At 43.9% G+C, this 19,409-nt stretch overlaps 1 protein-coding gene across 2 annotated transcripts; it reads left to right on the forward strand.

The window, feature by feature from the left end:
* The first annotated feature begins 5,594 nt into the window (after positions 1-5,594).
* Positions 5,595-14,017, forward strand: NFKBIZ (NFKB inhibitor zeta). Of its 2 annotated transcripts, none has more exons than XM_041464067.1 (12): positions 5,595-5,872; positions 6,285-6,424; positions 7,366-7,402; positions 7,499-7,602; positions 7,743-8,506; positions 8,937-9,042; positions 9,365-9,511; positions 10,002-10,065; positions 10,669-10,838; positions 11,489-11,599; positions 11,686-11,853; positions 12,480-14,017. In XM_041464067.1, exons 1-12 carry the CDS (start codon positions 5,638-5,640, stop codon positions 12,531-12,533), a joined length of 2,100 nt encoding a protein of 699 aa, XP_041320001.1. In that variant the 5' UTR covers positions 5,595-5,637; the 3' UTR covers positions 12,534-14,017. The 2 variants fall into 2 exon arrangements, with proteins under 2 accessions (XP_041320001.1, XP_041320002.1); XM_041464068.1 differs by having other exon boundaries at positions 5,677-5,811.
* The last annotated feature ends 5,392 nt before the right edge of the window (positions 14,018-19,409 follow it).

Consider the following 19,409-nt stretch of genomic DNA (forward strand, 5'->3'; position numbering starts at 1 on the left):
TCAAGACATTAGATGAGGGCATTCCTTTCAATGAATTCTACAGCGTCAACATGCTACAAGTGCTTTTTACTGGTTGTCTTGCTTCTGCCTGGACTTTCCTGCTCGTTAATCTGCACCCTTGAGCTGATGATATGAACACAGGATGTGTAGGATTGTGCAAATCAGTGCTGAGGCTTCCTGCAGGTGTTGATCCTGCCACGCAAGTGCTGCACAGGTGGGCTATATAAATACTGACATTGTGTCCGGGGTTTCTGAACTGGTCAGCTGTTAGACCTGCTGTCTGGTAGATGTGACTGGTTTGCCATGTCCAAGAAGAGCAAAAATTTTCAAAATCTGCCTAGACAATGTTTTTGAGTGGAAAAATGCATGTTTGAGAAACCTGGATGTATGGCAACCTCAATCTTAGATAGGTTACCTGCTAATACACACAAACTGAGTCTAGGAATGCAAGTGTCTGGGTAGAGAACAGTTCAAAAAATCATATTTTTCTAGGTTCAAATCTCACTTTGAGATTTTTTTCCCCTGTTCCTGTGCTGAAGTGTTGTGTGGCAATGTGCATTGGGACAGCTCTGCAGTCCCTGTTAGACAGTGGTTTTGTTTTACAGGTGGTTGAAGTGGTCCTTGTTTGTGGAAGGTAGGAACATTGAAATCAAAGCGCACCAGCGCCCAGCTCATCTACTGCGCTTGCAACACACGCTCCTGCATCCGACAGCAGAACATGAAATTAATGTGAGCTATAAATGTCGGGTTTTGGCCCAGGTTGATCACCTGGCTTAGGAAGAAAAATGTCTTCAGCATGAGCAACAAGGAAAACTGATGCTGACCCCTCCAAACCTACACCGAGTCTCCCTAACAGCACTGAGAAACTGTGCCAACTCCATTTCTGAACTGGAATACCACAACAAGCCATGTAGTTTGAGGCAAGAACATGCCCTCTCTACCTCATCTATGTACACACAGTATCCTTTAGGACAGGCAACATATGACGTTGTCCTTTGCTATGGGGAAACGGCCTCCTGCTCCTTGTTTACATGCTGTGACATCAGTGGTGTGTGTATTTCTTCCCTGCTGCAAGGCACTAATGAGATAGGTAAGCTGCTGAGAAAACATGACTAACCAGGGCAGTGAGTATGTTGGGAGGAATGTCCCCAGACTCGAGGTATATATACAAGGAAACTGCTTTCACAGAACTCAGGTCCTCTCTGCCAGCTTTGCAACACTTGCTGGGTTTAGGGTTTCTTTTCTTCTGTACTGATTTCAGCTGTTTTATATACACAGTTGAAGGATCTACTTAGGAGCAACCCACTTTTTTTAAAATTTACTTTTTTTTTTTTTGTTTTTGTTTTTGTTTTTAAATATCAGATGGCTTGAGAGAAAAAAGCAGAATTGAGGGTGTTCTCTGGATCAAAGGAGTAAAGCCCAAAAGAAATATGTTAAACAAGAAGTCTTAAGTTTTTCTTTAATATGAAGAATTATACATACCCCCTTTTGATGTTCATGTTAATCCCAGAATGTCAGTCTTGGAGACCAAAGTCTAGGAAAAATGTAGCAATACAAGTATAGCAAAGAAGGAAGGAACACCAACTCCTCTGTACCAGCTTTTAGAGTAAAACTGTGCCATGGACCTCTTCCAGCCTGCTGACAAGTGCTCTTCAGAACCGTTAAAGCAAATGCAGGTACAGACCCCAAATGCTCTCTAGGAGTGGAATAGTTCCTGAGATTTTACCTCTGTTTTTCTCAATGCCAGCCTAGAAGCAAAGTGAGTGTTGTGCTGCATGGTTTGGGAGGTGTGTGCTGTTGGAAACGCTGCTGGGTGCAGAGGTGTGGCAGTGGTGTTTGCACACCTCAGCTCACAGTGTGCAGCAGGAGCCTCAATTACACCCAGTGGAGAATAGGGCATGTTTGACATCAACACCGCAAATATTCACTTGCATTAAGCAACTGCATTGTAAACTACCATTTTTATGTTCAGTTTAAGAAATACCACAAAGGTCATGCTGCTCCAGAAACATGTTGCAAAACCAAGTTCTTGTTTCTAGTAGTTTGTGCTCTGACACTTCACCTAGAGGCTGTCCCTTATTCCATGCTGCTGCTTGGGAGACACAGTGAGGGGAAAGATTTGATCTGCTCCCATACCTGCCGAACTATGGGCTGCTCTGAGAGCTGGCATGTTCCTCATTCACAGAGGGAGGTTATATAGTGTGCCTGGCAGAGTGACTACGTGCTACTCTACAGGGAAGAAAAGCTCCACTTACTGGGCTTGCTTTATTCATTCATTTATTTAAAGCCTACATTCCCTATAGCATTCACCCCAGTACGTGCCCCAGGGACCAAGCAGTGCAGGCACGCTGCATCTTTTCTCTGTGCTTGTTCTGATTAGGATGGCAAAGGGGATAAACATGACCTTGGTTAGCCTAGATGTTCAGCAGGTGGTTAAAGTCTAAGGTGTTGGTATTCAGCCTCTGCTTTCTGTAATGAGACCCCTACCCAGCAAGCACAAGCTTCAAGACAAGTGGATTTTGGTTTCGTTCTCAACAAAAGTTTTTCTGGATTCCATGAAGTAGCTCATGAGCGTGCACAAGTCACACTCTCCAAAGTTATTTAATGAATCAAGTATATTGGTTTAACCTAAACCAAGACCGATTGCTTTTAATGCTACAATACTGGGCTATGCTCTGAAGAGGGGGAAGAAACAGAGTTTTCAGAAACAAGTGCATTCTATTTCCTTTTTGTTGTTATTTGAGATACCAAGATAGGCTTATCTCACTTTTTGCAGGTGTATGGAAAAGTGGTTTCGGGACAAATGCTGCTGCTAGCGGCCACTAGTTGGCATTATTGATACATCCCAGTAGGGAGATGGTGCAATAAAAACGTGGGCAGACAGCACAGCAGGGAAATGAGGTGATGCCGTGTGCTCACCTCGCAGCCTTCTCCAGTTCTGAGGTTGGTGGGTTACGCTGAATTACGGCTCGGCCAAAGAAGGCTGAAACCAGCTGGATGCCTTCCCAAGGAGAAGAGGTGACAAGTGCTTTTTTCTTTGGTCACCACCCTGCCCCAGAGGAACTTACTTTGGTTGAAGATGCCTCACAGGGTTTTGGTCACCACAGATGTTACGTAGTGTTTGGGCCAAAACCCAAAATCCATTAATGCTCAAGGTCTGCAGCATTAATAATTACTGTTTGTGGATGTAGCAATAATTTACCAGTAACTCTCACAGAAGCACTTTGAGAACACAGGGCTGCTGTGAGCCAGCACATCTTATGCAACCAATGGGCGTGTGTATATTTTTGAAAGAGCCTTTTGTTATGGAGCTTGGTGGAATTAGACTTGCCTTAATCTGCTTTGAGATTTATGCCAGGAGACCTGATAAATAAGATGTCACCGATGAAACAAGTAGGAGCTGAGGTATCAAATTGTTGCCTGAAATGGATTTTGCTTGGTAAAAGGAGAGCAAGTCAGCAATTCAACCTTCAGGAGAGTAGAGAGTTTGGAATAGAAAAGAAAAAGAAATTCTATGCCATCTTTAGGGAAAAAAAAACCAAACACAAACTCATTAAATTGTTTTATAGAAGAGTTTTCATTCATACGTAGAGACTAATCTCCAATTAAATCCATTCCAAAATTGTTATTGAATAGCAAGGATAAAGGTGCTGCCTGTCCCTGCCTGCATGTATTTTAGGAACCTTCTATGACACAGAAGAACTACAATGAGACAAAGACACTTTTGGTTTGAAATCTCTTTTACTCTCAACATTTTAAAGGGAATGGCAGGAACTGTAATGACAAATCTAATTTTCTGGATTATCACCTTCTCAGATTTGCATTACCATCCACTTGTTGAAAGACAAGATGCATTTTGTAGTAGCTGTAGACCGTCCTGTGAGATTGAAATTAGTGGCTTTCTGGGCTCCCTGGCAGGGACGAGAATGAAAAGGTCCATCAGTTGGATCCACTTTGGAAAGCTGAGTTGTGGGTCTTCCACACAGCCACCGAATGTGTAAAGAGCATTCGTGGGCTCCAGACCTCTGAGCACCAAGTGCTTTTCAATGAGGAGAAAAGCATCTGCCTAAGGTTAAGGTATCATAACTGAGGTCTAAGACTTGAAGAACAGGGAACCATCTCTTTGCTTGTTTAAAACACACAGCCTGATTTAATAAATCCTCACTTGTGTAAAATGCCTTGTTAAATGAGGAAGAAGGTGTGCTTGGGGGTGAGTTTCTGCTCAGGGAGCAAGTGAATTTTTACCTTTATTGGGGTATTTTTGCCGCTGCTTGGCATCTGATTTTGTTTTATGGGTTCTGCTCGCAAAATTGACTCTGGCTGCATAGATTCAATCTATGGTGTAAAACAACAGTCTTTGGAGTAGAAACCTGCCTAGACAGTTCTCAGCAAAACTCTTCGTTCACTTGATGGTGGGAGAGATATTTGAATAATATAAAGCAATTCCCTCTTGCCTCCTCGTGGGCTGATTAATATAATTTCATATTGCACCTGACCCATGCTATTCAATACAATTAAAATATATAAATTATAGACCTCCAGTTTGCATAACATACTTTAGAAAGACCATGTTGTTTTACTATATATTTATTGTTTCAGACACAGTGCTAAAAACATCCTAATCTCAACCTTGTGGACAAAATTGTTCACTTGTATTTTAGAAGATGGTGACTTTAGTGGAAATGGGAAAGCAGAAATATTGGTTTGAAAAGTAGAAACCTGAGAAGTCTTCCTGTGAACACTGGTAATAACTCAGTGCTGTTAACAGTAATCACATGGTTTCGCCCAGTTTTTGTTTTGGCATCGTGTTGCTTTCCCGCTTCTCCCCAAGAGGAAGGTTGAGGTGGCCTCGACAGAGAGGCTCTTGCCACCGCAGCATGGTGCAAGCTACAACCAAAATCACTCCTGGTCTGCCCCTGCCTGCTCCATAGTGGGTAAGAGGAACACAGATGACTCATCTCAGTTGTGAGCAACTGCTCACGTTCCCCTTCTCGCTGGATGCTGCTCATGGGATGCACATGGCCAAAAAGTCTCCGCTCTTCCATGCCTGTGTCCTGGAGCCAAGGACTGGCAGGACTGGGGTGAAGTGTGAGGGAGCTTGCCAATGGCGACATGAGGTGGCACCAGCAGCGGTGGGAGGCTGAGGGAGATTCTGCTCATTCCCACCTCTGCAGCTCCATAAGAGGGAGGCAATCAGTGGTTGCACGCGTTGTGAGCCAGGGTTGCCAAGGCTGCATCGGGACAATGCTCTCAGGCCCACGTGTGGTTCTTGGGGTGTCCTGGGCAGGGCCAGGACTTGGACTCGATGGTCCTGACGCGGCCTTTCCAACTCAGGATATTCTGTTCATGCCGCGAAGCCCACGGGGGCAGGCCTGGACGACAAGGTGCAAGGCGGCACGCCAGACCACGATTCCCACGCGGGATCGCCCGGCCAGAGGCAGCAGGCGCTCACGGCCAGGCTCCTCCCGCCGCCCTTACGGGAAGCGCGGCCCCGCCCGGCGCGGCCCCTCCCGCGGGGGGCGGACCCCGTATAAGCGCGGCCGCGGCCCCGCGCCCCCAGAGCCGCCGCGCCGCCCGCTCAGCCCTGGCGCGCCGCCGCCCGCAGCCCCGCGCCGCCGCCCGCCGCGCCGCACCGCCATGATCGTAGAGAGCAGCCGGGACGCGGCGCCCGATGGCGGCGACGGCGGCGCCCTCAGCAGCCCCATCAACCTCGCCTACTTCTACGGGGCCTCGCCCCACTCCAGCGAGGGTAGCTGCTCGCCGGCGCACTCCTCCGCCCCGGGCTCGCCGGGATCCGACTCGGACCTCTCGGTGAGCAGCCGCGGCGGCGGCCGGAGGGACCCCCGGGGCGGCCCCCGCCCCGCGCTGCAAGGTACGGCGGGTCCCCGCGGCGGCCCCGGCCCCGGGGGGTGGCGGGGAGAGCGCGGAGCCGCGGGTCCCGCTCCGTCCCCTCGGGGGCGAAGCCGGCCGCCCATCCGTCTGCGTGCGAAAGCGGCCGAAGCGGTGAAAAGCGGACGCGTTTGGCCGGCGCTTCGTGCCCGGTGCGGCGGTGTTCCCATCCGTGGAGCGGGAGCGGCAGGGCGGTCCCCGGGGAAGCCGCACGCCCGTGGAAAGGCGAAGGGGTACGCGGAGCAGCTCTCTGGCTCCTCTGCTAAATCAGGCTTTGGGTGCCTTTCCACTGGAGTTTCTAATTTGTTTGGGTGTTTTTTTTATATATTTATTATTCGTTAAACGTAAACGAAATAGGTGGCTTAAGTTCGGGTTTTGTTTTCATGTCTCCACAGTTGAACAACACATGGGGGGAGGAAAGCAGCACAGAGGACCTTTCCAGGGGGTCCGTGTGAAGAACTCCGTGAAGGAGCTCCTGCTGCATTTCAGGAGCAGCAAGCAGATGTCCTCGGGTCCTGCCACCGAGGAAAGCAAGGTAACTGGCAGCTTTCTGCACTGGCAGGCTTGATTTTAATGGTTGCTGAAGCTGGCAAGAAAGCACATTGCGGTAATGCTAGAAATGAGCTTCTACTTTATCTGCTGTGGATGGAATCAGTGTTTTTCCTTTTCAACACATAATGGAAAAATGCAGCTGGGAAGAAATCAGAAAGAAGGTTTACCATGAGAGAAGGAGACATTTAAAAATGTTCTTACTAAGCTTTATTTTCTAAAGGGAGTCTGGATAAAGATACATTTGTGTTGCGAAACCACAGAAATTCCGTGTTGGCTGGAATGAGATCATTCATTGGAAGGGTTAGGGATTTTTCTCAGATTTGTTTGTCATGTTGTTGTGTCTCTCTGTGCAAAGCACACAGTGTAAAGGTGGGCCCTTTCAGTCTGAAAGGACCAAAATTGCAGGAAATCTGGAGAAGATTAAAGGGTGTTTTTGATTAAATTAGATTCTTTTTTCTGAGTGTGTGTTTGAAAGCTTCCTAGATGAGTGTTTTCAGAGGAAGATTTTTGCATAGGAAAGTTCATGACACTAAAGAAGTGTAAAATTGCCTGGGTTATTTATGTTTCAAAAAAATCATCTGGTCTCTGGAAGGAATAATGCCTTTCTCTAGATTTTCTGGAGTTTTGTGGTATTATAACAAATGGCCTGAAAAGCCTAAAGAAAAACAGTGGGTTTTATTTAAGTTTCATTAAACTATTTCCATTTTCTAACCTTAATTAAAAGCAATTAAGTTAGGGTTAGAAAACCACGTACTAGAATTATTCTAAGGTATATTCGGTGTTTATAGAAGGAAGTCATGGCTACTTTCTTGTTGTTGTTGGGGGTTTTTTTGGGTGGATTGTTTTTTGTGTTTATTTGTTTTTGTTTGTTTTCCCCCAGAAATAACATTATAATAACAGAAAAATTTGCATTTTTCTTAACAGGCACAAGGAGGATTGGTGAACTACGAACCATACACAGGTAGACCATTTTTTAATACATACCCTGCAGTAACATTTTAAATCAATTGTAAGAGTAATCTCTAAATGGATTCTAAATTTATTTTCTTTTCACCAGAACTGAAGAACATACTGGGCCACAGTGGCAAAAGAAAGGCTCCTGAGCTCCTTTCTGATGGACCTTCTTTCAAACGCCAAGCGAATGTTCACCCACATCTCCTGGTAAGTGTGTAGTAATTTTTTCTGTGCCTTTATTTTTCAGTTTGCTTTGTATGATCAGAAACTACCAGATACAACTATACCTCTAATTTTCTGGGGCTTGTTTTGATTTGCCTTGTGTTGTTTTTTTCCTCCGCCATCAGACCCCACCCCAGACACCAACTTCTATGGATAGCATGGAGGAGACCCATAAAGCTGACCCAAAGCGTGACAGCAGTTCTGATCTGCTTCAGAACATTATAAACATCAAGAACGAGTCGAGCCCCATCTCCCTGAACACGGTGCAGGTGAGCTGGTTGCACTCAGTCTCCAGCCACGGCTCGCCTGCTGAGCAGTACCAGGACAGCCCGGGAACACAGGCTTTCTCCCCGTCCCAGAAGTACCAAGCATTCCAAGACCACACCAGCCAGCATATGCTTGATCCACCCCAACATTACCAGTTCCCTGCGTCCCAGAACCAAGATTTGTCACAGAGTTATCCTTCAGATGCCTCCCTGGACTACAGGCCGTTTGTTGCCAGTGACCAGTCTCCTGCCTACCAGCAGAACACCTTTGAGAGCCACGAGCTGCCGTACTGTCCGCCGCAGAGCTTCTCTTCCCTCTTGAACGACTCGGAAGGCTCGGACAGCATCTCCGGTCCCCTCCAGCCGCTGAGCAGTGCCCACCCACAGGCCGAGGTTACCCCTCATGCCCCCAACTTCAGCTTGCTCTCCAGCAACCTCTGTGGTAGTCTGGAGCGCAGCATCTCTTTGGCTACTCTGAATGTCTCGCTGCCTGACCAAAACATTGCCAGAAGCACAACGCAGCTGGGCAAGTCATTTTTTCAATGGCAAGTGGAACAGGAGGAGAACAAACTGGCTAACATCTCTCAAGACCAGTTCCTTGCAAAGGATGCTGATGGAGACACGTGAGTGCCATTTATCTTGGTGTTTCTTTTGTGGGAGGTTGGGGAATGTTTCTGTTTGGGTTTTGGCAGACTGTGGGTTGTATTGAAGCAGTTCAATAGCAGTGTTTGTGTCACAAGTGCAGTGGTTTGGCTGATCAAGGGAAAGGTGTGGTGTTGCTGATGGCTGCCATGCAGAGCTCCAGCACACTTGAGTAGATGTATTTTCTAATTTCAGGTGCTTATTTTTAGACTTGGCTAAACAGGGAGGAAAGCATTCTAATTTAGAAGCTTTAGATTTCCTGGTAAGAAAATACCCATGTTCCTGTCTTAGTTACACAAAGGAGATCTGAAGCTGGCAGCCTAACACCCCTTCCTATATGTTTGTTTCTGTGCTGTCTTGAGCCCGGTTTTGTGTCTGGTGGTGTAACTCTGTTGCCCGTCTTTCCTGCAGCTTCCTCCACATCGCTGTGGCCCAGGGCCGTCGAGCACTCTCCTATGTTCTTGCGAGGAAGATGGCTGCCCTGCACATGCTGGATATTAAAGAGCACAATGGCCAGGTGAAGATCTGAAAAAAGTCTTTGCAGCTGCTTTTGTGCTTCTGTATGTCTGAACCCTGGGAAAGATGTGGTGAAATGCTTATTTAATATTAACCCCAAGATTTAGCCTGCATACTAATATTAACCTTGAGCTATTAATACTTCTTGGGATCACCTTGAGCTGGTAAAACTATGTGCTCTGCTTCATTTGTCCTGGCTTCCTAGTATTCATAATCACTGCTTAAATAATACCAGGTAGCTAGGGTTTTTATTTGTTTTAGTTGCTCTTTCCTGTTAGAGATCAGATGACTAATAGCTTAAATTTTCTTCTTGATGTTTGCAGAGTGCTTTCCAGGTTGCTGTGGCTGCCAATCAGCATCTCATTGTGCAGGACCTGGTTAGCTTGGGGGCTCAAGTGAACACCACAGACTGCTGGGGTAGGACGCCGCTGCATGTCTGCGCTGAGAAGGGGCATGCCCAGGTCCTCCAGGTAAGAGCCAGGCAGGCACAGCTCTGCCACAACCCTTGACTCTTACCCTTGGTGTTAGCTGTGTTGGGAAACTCTGGAAACACCACTCCTTCCTTTAGCTTTCTCTCTGGGTAGCCTTGTGAGTCTGTCTACAAGACTTAGAGCTTAAAGTGGGACTGAATTTCTCATCAAGGTTTTCGAGTAATTTTGGGGGAATCCTCTAGTTTACCAAACCAAAACAATAAGTGTCTTCTTAATCATGGGTTCATTGAATGGTTTGGGTTGGAAAGGACTTCAAAGATTTTCTAGTTCCAACCCCCTTGCTGTGCTCAGCGACACCTTTCACTAGACCAGGCTGCTCAGAGGCCCATTCCGAATGCCTTGAACACTTCCAGGGATGCTGTTATTCATTGCAACTTTATTACAGATATTGCAGTAAGACAATAAACAAATTTGAAGCAGTATGCGGTTTGGATAAGACCTAAGTGTGTACCTGTTCCCACTTTTGTAGGCAATCCAAAAGGGAGCTATGGGAAGCAATCAGTATGTGGACCTTGAGGCAACAAACTATGATGGTGAGTAGTTAAGAGTTTATAATTTACAGAGTTACTGGATAGTACAGTGTTTTATAGCTACTGATGGGAATGCAATAAAATGCAGTATTTCCTTTTCAGATGGAAATTTACAGGTGCAATTGACATATCTGTCAGATGAAAATGTGGTTGGTCTGTGTCTGTCAGGAGCTCTTTCCTCTTACATGTGATTGCTGTGTTTGGCATGGAGAGCATAGATTGTAACTGGCCATCGTTAAAACATCGGAGTCAGTGGATACAGTAGCCACAATCTGGCAGTAGAAAGCTGTTCTGTTTGGACCCCTTTTCCATAAAACAGCTCTTTCTAACATATAGTTTGTACAAAAATATATTAGTAATTGATTCTTTCATCATCTGCTGGCTGAGAGCTCACAGTAGGCTGCTACCTCACTGTTCTGTTGATGGACGGTCCAGATCTCAGGCTGCTTGGGACCAGTCACTGTCAACTACAAATATGGAACCATCCCTGGGCTTAATGAGGGTAGAAGCTTCTTTATCCAACCTCTGAAACAAGCAGCCAGTCAGTACTTCTTTAATGCATTTGTTCATTCATGATGATTTTTATGGGTTTTTTTTGATGTTCAGGTTTGACAGCATTGCACTGTGCAGTTCTGGCCCATAATGCTGTGCTGCATGAACTGCAGAACTGTCAGCCACCTCACTCCCCTGAGGTCCAGGAGCTTCTGCTGAGAAACAAGAGCCTGGTAGAAACCATCAAGATCCTGATACAAATGGGAGCCTCTGTTGAAGCAAAAGTGAGTAAAATGCCTTAGTCTGAAGTGCCATATCCAGAGAGAATGTGGAAGCAGGCTATGTTCCTTTCTCCCATGCTGCATTTGTTACAAGGGAAGAAGACTAATTTGAAAGCTTCCCTACAGCTTAATTTATCCAGATGGGATGAGAATGCTCCATTTATTCAGAGCAAGGTATTACCAATGCAAATCAATCTTGGGGAAGGAGGGAGGTGACAGTCTAATCTCTAGACTAAGAATGATGCTACGCTGGCTGCAGTGAGTGAGTGTTGTAAAAGTAAGAATATGTTTGGAGCACTCTGAGGTACCCATAGTAGTAGGGTGCTGATGACACCTTGTTCTTGAACTGCAAATTTTAATTAAAAACTGCTTACCTCTGCAGTTCAGGTCTGTGCCGTGCCAGACCATTACTTAGCCAAAATATCAAATATTACATTATGTAAGCTTACCTACAGATGAGATCAGGTTCCATTGTTCATTAGATGTTGATATTAAAATATATGTATTCAGATTCACTTTTGATGAATTGTAGTGCAAGTATGTTTGCTCAACACTCTGCAGTTACTTAGCTTTCTATTTTTATTTGTCTGCATGTTCCCCCTGGATAGGTGAAGCACCTGCAGGGAAGACTAAACAGTTTCTTTTTTTGATAGGATCGCAAAAGTGGTCGCTCCGCTTTACATTTGGCAGCAGAAGAAGCAAACCTGGAGCTCATTCGTCTCTTTTTGGAGCTGCCCAACTCTCTCTCTTTTGTTAATGCAAAGGTATGGTGATTTTTCCATAATACAGATAGAGAAAGAGAGGCTAATGCCCCCACTTTTCCTTCATGGAGTTGCTTTGTGGTCCCCAGGCTTACAACGGCAACACAGCCCTGCACGTGGCTGCCAGCCTGCAGTACCGCATGAGCCAGCTGGATGCTGTGCGCCTGCTCATGCGCAAGGGAGCCGATCCCAGCGCCAGGAACTTGGAGAATGAGCAGCCAGTTCATCTGGTTCCTGATGGCCTTGTAGGGGAACAGGTAAAAAAACTCACAGCAGCCCTCTCCTTCCATCTGTCCCTGTCCACACAAAAGCTGTGTTCCACTCCAGAAGTTTCTTTGGGGTTTTGAGTTGCAGCTTTCAAGGAAAAGATTTAGCAAATACCATTTTATTCTTTAGATCTTCAGCTTCAACACCAAGATCAGGCAGAATATGCAGATCTGAAATTTTAGGTTCCATGCTATTTTTTCCATCTCAAAAGCTTTTACCTGTCAAGATAGGCTTTGTTTCTGTAACCCTGCAACATACTGGAGGCAATACTCCTTCTCTTGCTCATCTCAGTATGGCCTGAGTTCATGCTTTTATTGCTCTTGTCAGAATTAGTAATGACAGTTCTTAGGCCTGAGTAACAGATGAAGAAAATCACTTTTTCCTCCTTGATGAAAAACTGACTCTTGACCTAAGACTAGTAACTTAAGTGCAGCTGAGTTGCTGACTGTTGCCTTTCATTGGTTCAAATGCTGTAAAGTGGGATCACTTCTGGTGTAACTGAACTCAGGACCTAGGCTTGGATAAATGAATGCAAAACTGGATCTAGGGTGGGATTTTTTCAGGACTCACTTCAAGATGATGAATACTGATGTTTCTGTCTTTTTCTCTTCTCCAGATAAGACGTATCCTCAAAGGGAAGGCGATTCAGCAGAGAGTGTCGCCGTTTTAGGCTCCGTGTTTCTTGGAGTTCAGCAACTTACACTCACTGTCAGTCAGGCAGTCCTAATCTATCTGTAAATAGAGCATTTGCCTGGTGTGGGCAAATGTTAGTTGTTTCTGTGAAACAAAAGTATTTTGTTCACTATTATATAGTGGGTTACGTAAGAGTAAAAAAGCCCCAAACCCAGCAATCAAATTCCTCCAGCCAAAAGGGAATGCTTCATTCCCAAGTATGTGGAACATTTTCCTGGCTACCTGTATTTTCTGTGTTTCATACCTATGGTGAGACTGATTTTATTTAAACAGCCATACAGATAACTTCCAAACAAGGGAAATTCTTTGGGATTTTTTTTTTTTAGAGTGCTGATACAGGTCAAAATTGCAGAGATTTTTGTTGTGTTTTTAGAAACACTTAAATGCAAGAGAAATTAAATATTTTTGAAGTTGAACATTTATTTATGTAACTTTGCGACTTTGTTCCAGTATCTTGTGCAGGATTGTATATAGTCACTGACATTATTGTACAGTTGTATAGTTCTAAGAATCTATTGATCACTTGGGGAAGGATCTGAATAAACAAGTTCCTTGATCTTGAGCTTGCAAATTGCATACAGTTATAATACTATACTGATGCAAATCAGGTAAATTCTGTTGTTCTGAAAGACTGAAGTTGGAAAGTAGAGTTACGATAGATTGTACCTGGCACTGATTCGTGCATACTTTTGGAGTTGTGTAATAAAACATGAAAAGCTGTGCTTATTCAGGGGACTGTGTCAGTTTTTCTTGTACCCAGTAGGGATTTTTCTTGTGATAGAACAATAGATTGAGAGAGGAGGATTATTATTTTTATAGTATGTATGTAACTTGTACTTTTAATCCTGATTCAGTGCAAGTGTTTGGCCTGCACTTCACTGTTGATGCATGCTGAAATCTCTCAATGTTAATTATAATACTTCAACGTGTGTAAGCCTTACTGGTTGGGCTTAAGCCTTACTAGTTGGTGAGGCTTAAGCACATGTATAAGTATCTTGCTGAATTGGGCTCTAGTTAATTCTAGAGACTTAAAGTTTTCCATCTCCTAAGCAGAGTTAGTCCATTTATGGTTTTACCTTATAGGTATAGTGGCTAGAAAAGTAATATTTGACATTAACAGTTTTTCTATTTTTTAATAATTATTAATGGAAAATGTATACTAATGATGCTGTATACTTATGTTCTGTTGTATAAAACTTCCTCCTGTCATTTTCTGAATGATCCATGCTGGGCTGTACTCCAGTAATAATGTTCTCTGTATGGTCTTTGTTCTTAAACTGTTTTTTTTCATCACATGCAGTTCTCTGTTGTAACCATTTAATTAGTCTGATTATGCTGTTTTGCCAAAGTATGTCTTGTAGACAAGCTAAATGAAAAAATCTGATATGCAAAGGCTTAGTTGCAATGTATTTCTTGAAGGGTTATGTGTAACTTGTGTTTGAATAAACATGCTCATTTAGTTCTGGTGGTTACTGTGTGTGATACAAATAATGCCATAGTCAAGCTTGAGGTAAAACTGGGTTAGCATGGTAATTTAGCATGGTGAGGCTGAAAAGCCATTTGCTAAAATGCAATGAATTCTTACCATCATGCTGGTTATTCTTTGTCTTGTTTGATGCTGGTGTTCTGGGTCGTGCACTGTGCGTTTGTGTTGTCTGTGAACTTAGTAGATGTGCCCCAAATCAAATTAATGTTCACCAGGTTGGAACCTGAACACTTGTCCTTGCATACTGGAAAGAATGATAGCTGTTCTGACAATGTTATGTTCTCCCCAGGACTTCCCTGTCTTGGTCCTCAGTTCTGGCAGCTCAGGCACAAGTGTCACCCTAGCACACGTGACAGTCTTTGTTAGGAAATAGGGCTGTACACATGGGGATGGGCTCTCTGCCTCAGAGGTGGTGATGAGATGGTTCTGAGCTGGCAGTGACCCTTCAGGGGAAGAGCTGTCATCACAGCCTGTCCTAGCTGAGGATGGAGCTGGAGAGATGGCAATAGTTGAGGTAAAAGTGGATGCAGCATTAGGATCTATAGGAAAGTAAGAAAACTAAGAGGGCTTCTATGTAACTGTATGAACCTGCTGTCCAGCCTGCCTTACTGCTGCTTGTGGTGAGGGTGAAAGTGTGGGAATTGGAAGAGGCGCAGAGGTGTGGAGGAGCCTCCCTGTAAGGAGCAGCAGAGCAGTTGAGGACAGTCCTGCAGAGCCAAGACATGCCAAAGAACCTGAGTGGGGATGAACTTGCTCTCCCTTCCATCATGAGAGCTGGAAGCTATTGATGAAGGTACCACACACACAACAGGCAGCAGGAAACAGAATTGAATTTCTTATTAGGATATGCATAGATGAAATGGCCCCTCGTTATGTAAGCAGCTAATTTTGTCTAAATTGTGTTGAAGATGCTGTCATCTGCATCTCTCACTGCAAGTGACCCTGCCTTGGGTATAACATTTTTTATTTATGCATGGACCCTGATAGTACTGTTTCCAGTTAATTTTCATTTTCATAATAAGAGATGATTACACATCAGAGAGTTACTGATGAGATATTCTGGCCCTTCAGATCAGGCTGATCTGACTGCCTGGCACTCCTTTCTGGGCATTGACTGAGTCATCTCACATGGGCATTAAATACCCTGGGCTTGTAAGGATGGCATGTGTTCAGCCAGTGCTTGAGCTGAAGGAGGGGAGAGCATTTAGCAAGCAGTGTGGTGCTTTCTGTGGCACTTGTGCCCTTCTGCAAGGGGCACTCCAAGTTAGAAAATTCCTAGGGGGAGGCTCTAGTGTTTGAAACTTCATCTGCCTGGAGCATAATTTCATTGTCTGGAGAGTTCAGTAGGTAATTTCACAAGAAAGCATCCCTGCTCTGACTAATTTTTCTCTCCTATGATCTTGGGAAGGTCTGGCATATCTGACCCAGTTTAGTTGACTAGTCGAAGCAATTCCTTTTTACTGAAGGCCAAGTGACACTAAATATTTAGCACACTAACAGTGTTTCCCTGATAACTTATGATTCTTGGAACTGTTGAATAGCTTTTATTGAAGTGGATGTAGGCTCACCATTTATTTCACTAGTTGCAGTAGAGACAGAAGAGACTGGCTTGGTTCCGAGTAGGAATATGAAGACACATTTTTTTTTTTTTTTCCCAGGATGTTTCTGATTTGTTTGTCTAAGTAAGCCAAACCTCAGTAAAGGGCTGCTTTTTGATTTTTGTGGGCTACTCATCCATCTGGAGTTGGGGAAGGTGGCAATCCGTGATTTACAAGAAATGTGTTCTGCTTCTGGAGATGGAAAATGTACATTTCCCACATTTATTGCTCACTTTATATTTTTATCAGAAAAAACATAGCCAGGAAATACATTCTTAGAGAGGTTGGGTGTGGTAGAACTGACCGTGAGGACACGACATGAACTGCTTGTTCTTTTTACCTGACAATTTGCTTGTCTGGTGGCCTTTCTTTTAAAAATATTTATGCTCTCCTGTGTAAGGAAAGACCTGAGGCTGGTTAAAGTGCAGTGAACATATAAAGAACAGGTTCCTGCAATTAAATATCTGCCAAAAATTGACCTGGTATTTCAACACATTCAAATCTTTCTATTGTTATCTATTACTTTTCCTGAGTGTTTGGTGATATTCTTGGCCTGAGATACTGATGCTTGGGAGGAAATGCTCATCTGTACACAGAGCCTATATGGTCAGCTCTTTTCCTGGCAAAATTTCTGACTATTCTTGGCAGTATTTCTTTAGATCTGCTTCCTGATAGCAAAAATCTCAAGGCAGCACTTATGAAATTGGGAACTACATTAGTGCAGAAGTCCTACATCTGAGGTTGTCTCTCTTATAATAGTGGAATTTAGACACTGGTTTCTTCTTCAGGTACCTATCTCAGACTTGCTGGAGAAGAGTAAAATATCTTGGGCAGTGTTTTCCTAGTGTCTGTTTTCAGCTTTTGTTGTTGAGGCTGTCTCAATAAATCTTTACCTCTTTATCTCTTAGCTCTGAAAATGTGATCTAGACTGTTTTGAGAAAGTGATTGCTGTGTTAACCAACCTATACTTCACACGTTTTTCCCCTTGGTTTCTGGTGAAATTTTTGCCTTCCCCTTTGCTAGTCAGAAGGCCTGATGGGAAGATGACTAAGGTGGTGCTTTAGATTTAGAAGGGGGAGCAGACAATTGAAAGAAGTCGCACATTTCTTCTCTAGATATGTCTGGGCGGCAAGGCAGACTGAAGAGTGAGTGAACTGTCTTGTGGATGCAGTGCAGAGATGCTTTTGCGTGTGCTTAATGGAAGCTTGTAGTTCTGTTCTGATGAGCTGGGCCACACAGATGACCTGTTGGTACCACAGTGGGTACCATCTTTTTCTAAGGTAGGTCATGGTATCAAATGCTGTGTGTTGGCCCCCGATAACAGATTTCTTCAGCAATGCTGAGTACTTTCCATTGACTCAGCCTGGGAGAGGGATAGAACTTGGGGCATTTCAGTCCATGGCTCCTTAGGACAGCCTTCAATCTATCTTGAGGCTTTTGTGGGAAGGCCCAGAGCTGTCCCGTAATCTTCAGAGCCAGGCTTGCCATACAAAAGGACAGGGACTCCGTAAACACTGCTATTCATGGCTAGCCAATAAGCCCTGAAGAGCTGAGCATGTACATCTTCTTGTTTATCCACAGGCGGAACACAGGTCCTTGCCCAAGGACTTTCACTCCACTAAAAACATCCCATTAAGTGATGCCAATGAATTTGGCATTTCTGTAGGAAGAATTGGAAGTTTGAAGTCACAGTGATGAAAACTCCTGAGAGGTGCTTACAGTGTCATTTGCACTGTGCTGCAGTTGGATGTACAGTGTAGAAATAAGAACTGGGTCACCAGTGACAGCCCATGTTCATTTTGAGGGGAAGTGTTTTAGGAGCAGTTTGAGAAAAACCATCAAGATAGTTGTGTGCCATTATCATTATTCGTCAGTAGATTTCCAGGTGGCTTCAAAAGCCAGCAGTAATCACCAGTCCCATCGGCAAGATAAGAAACCTGAAGCAGGGAGGAGGAAAGAAGCTCATCTGAAGAGACTCGAACCACAGGAGCTCCATCCAAAGGCTGTGCAACTTGCAATTATTCTTCTAGATGCCTGCTCTTTCTAAATTTGCCAAATAGCACAATGAGTAATGACTGATCTATTGGTTATTCATGATCCTTCTGTAGGTCATTCCTGTTGAGTTCATGTGTTTTGCATGCTCAGTTTGGAGACCCTGCCTCTGATACTGCTTTTTTGCTTACTGCTAGGATTATCAGGCTGTTTGGAGCAGCCATTGGACAATGCCTCAAAAATAAGCTTTTTCACCTGAAAAATTTAACATTTCTAAGCCCTGATTGCTGGAACAGGAAGAGAAAAAGCAGACCCAGACTAGGAAAAAATGCACCAGAGCAAATTGAGTATGCTCCAATGGCCGGGAACTCTGTGTTAGACCCATGACTCTGGACTCACTGCTTCTTGTGAACACTTGAGGCAAAGCTAGGGAAACCTTTTATAAGTGAGGCAAAATCATGTAAAGACATTTTGAAAAGCTAGTCATGAAACATCATTGGTCATTAATGGATTTCTTAAAAAATAAAAGGGAAAATGAGTCAAACTGAGGAATAAGCATTTGTCTTAGTGGTTTGAGGTTTTAATGGCACTTAAGACATCACCATGAATGCTCTGATGGAGCTATATGAAACATGTCTTCCTACTGGGATAGAGGTGAGGAAACTGAGCTCAGAACATGGATGACTCATCAGGAAATAACTATGCTACTGGGATAGATGGACCTCTCTTAACAAAAATAAACATGGGAGGGAAAAAGAAAGTATTTAAAAATTAGCAGATAGGACAGGATGCTTTACTGCTTTTATGTTTATTTTTTATTTTTATTTTTACACAGCTTTTATCCACTTCTGTTCTAGCCCCTGGCTCTAGTCTCAGGCTGGTATGATTATTCATTTTCTCAAACTTTCTCACACATGTCTGTGAATAAAATACATGCATATGTAGAGTAAGTTTATAATATGGATCAATTTATTTTTGTATTCTGCAGGAGAATTGTATGTATATATATGCATGCAAAATGCAAGTATGTAAAATGTATTGTGTGGGAGTACATAAGGCAGCAAAACTCTTTCAAGAAGATGAATCTTTTTATCCAGGAGTAATTCATTACTTTAGAAGTTTTTGCCTTCTTTTGTTAAAAATAGAAACTTTTCCCATGCTATTCTCTTGAATTTGCAAATTGAATGCAGTAGTGAAAACCAAAGTACTATGAAGAATAAAAGTTAGGTTTCTAATGGTTTTCTGTCCTGAGAATGACTGCCGATGTAGACTCTCCCATGCCTAATAAGGATGAAGTACATTCCTTGGCTCTTGGTGGGGACCCTAATGTTCTCCCTCTTTTCTGATAAATCCATAAATCTTGACATTTGTGTGAAATAGTAAGTCTTGCCATCTCTGCTCTCTTTTACCATGAGAAGGACCCCAGGAAAGGCATGTACCTTGTGTCATAGAGTGTTAACACTGCAAAGGGTGGATCTGCCCCCTGGAAACCAGCATACAATGCACCAGCAAGTTCTAGTCCTCACCCAGGGCTGAAACCTGTCTGTGCAACCAGTAGTGCAAAGGCAGGTACCTTTGTACTTTATTATAGACACAGTAAACAAAGAATTTTTGTTTCTTCTTCCTTAGCTGTCATAATGAAATTTTATTATTGCAGTGGTTTTATCTGCCTTCTGATGAACATGAATGTCGTTAGCCTCTTTCCCACGCTCTCTGCATCCGTGTCTCAAGGTGCGTCTCTTGATTCCAGGGCAGCCCTTCCTTTCCATGCCTCGCG

This window comes from Pyrgilauda ruficollis, unplaced genomic scaffold (genome assembly GCF_017590135.1).
Source record: "Pyrgilauda ruficollis isolate IOZ18807 unplaced genomic scaffold, ASM1759013v1 scaffold17, whole genome shotgun sequence".
Classification (NCBI taxonomy): Eukaryota; Metazoa; Chordata; class Aves; order Passeriformes; family Passeridae; genus Pyrgilauda; species Pyrgilauda ruficollis.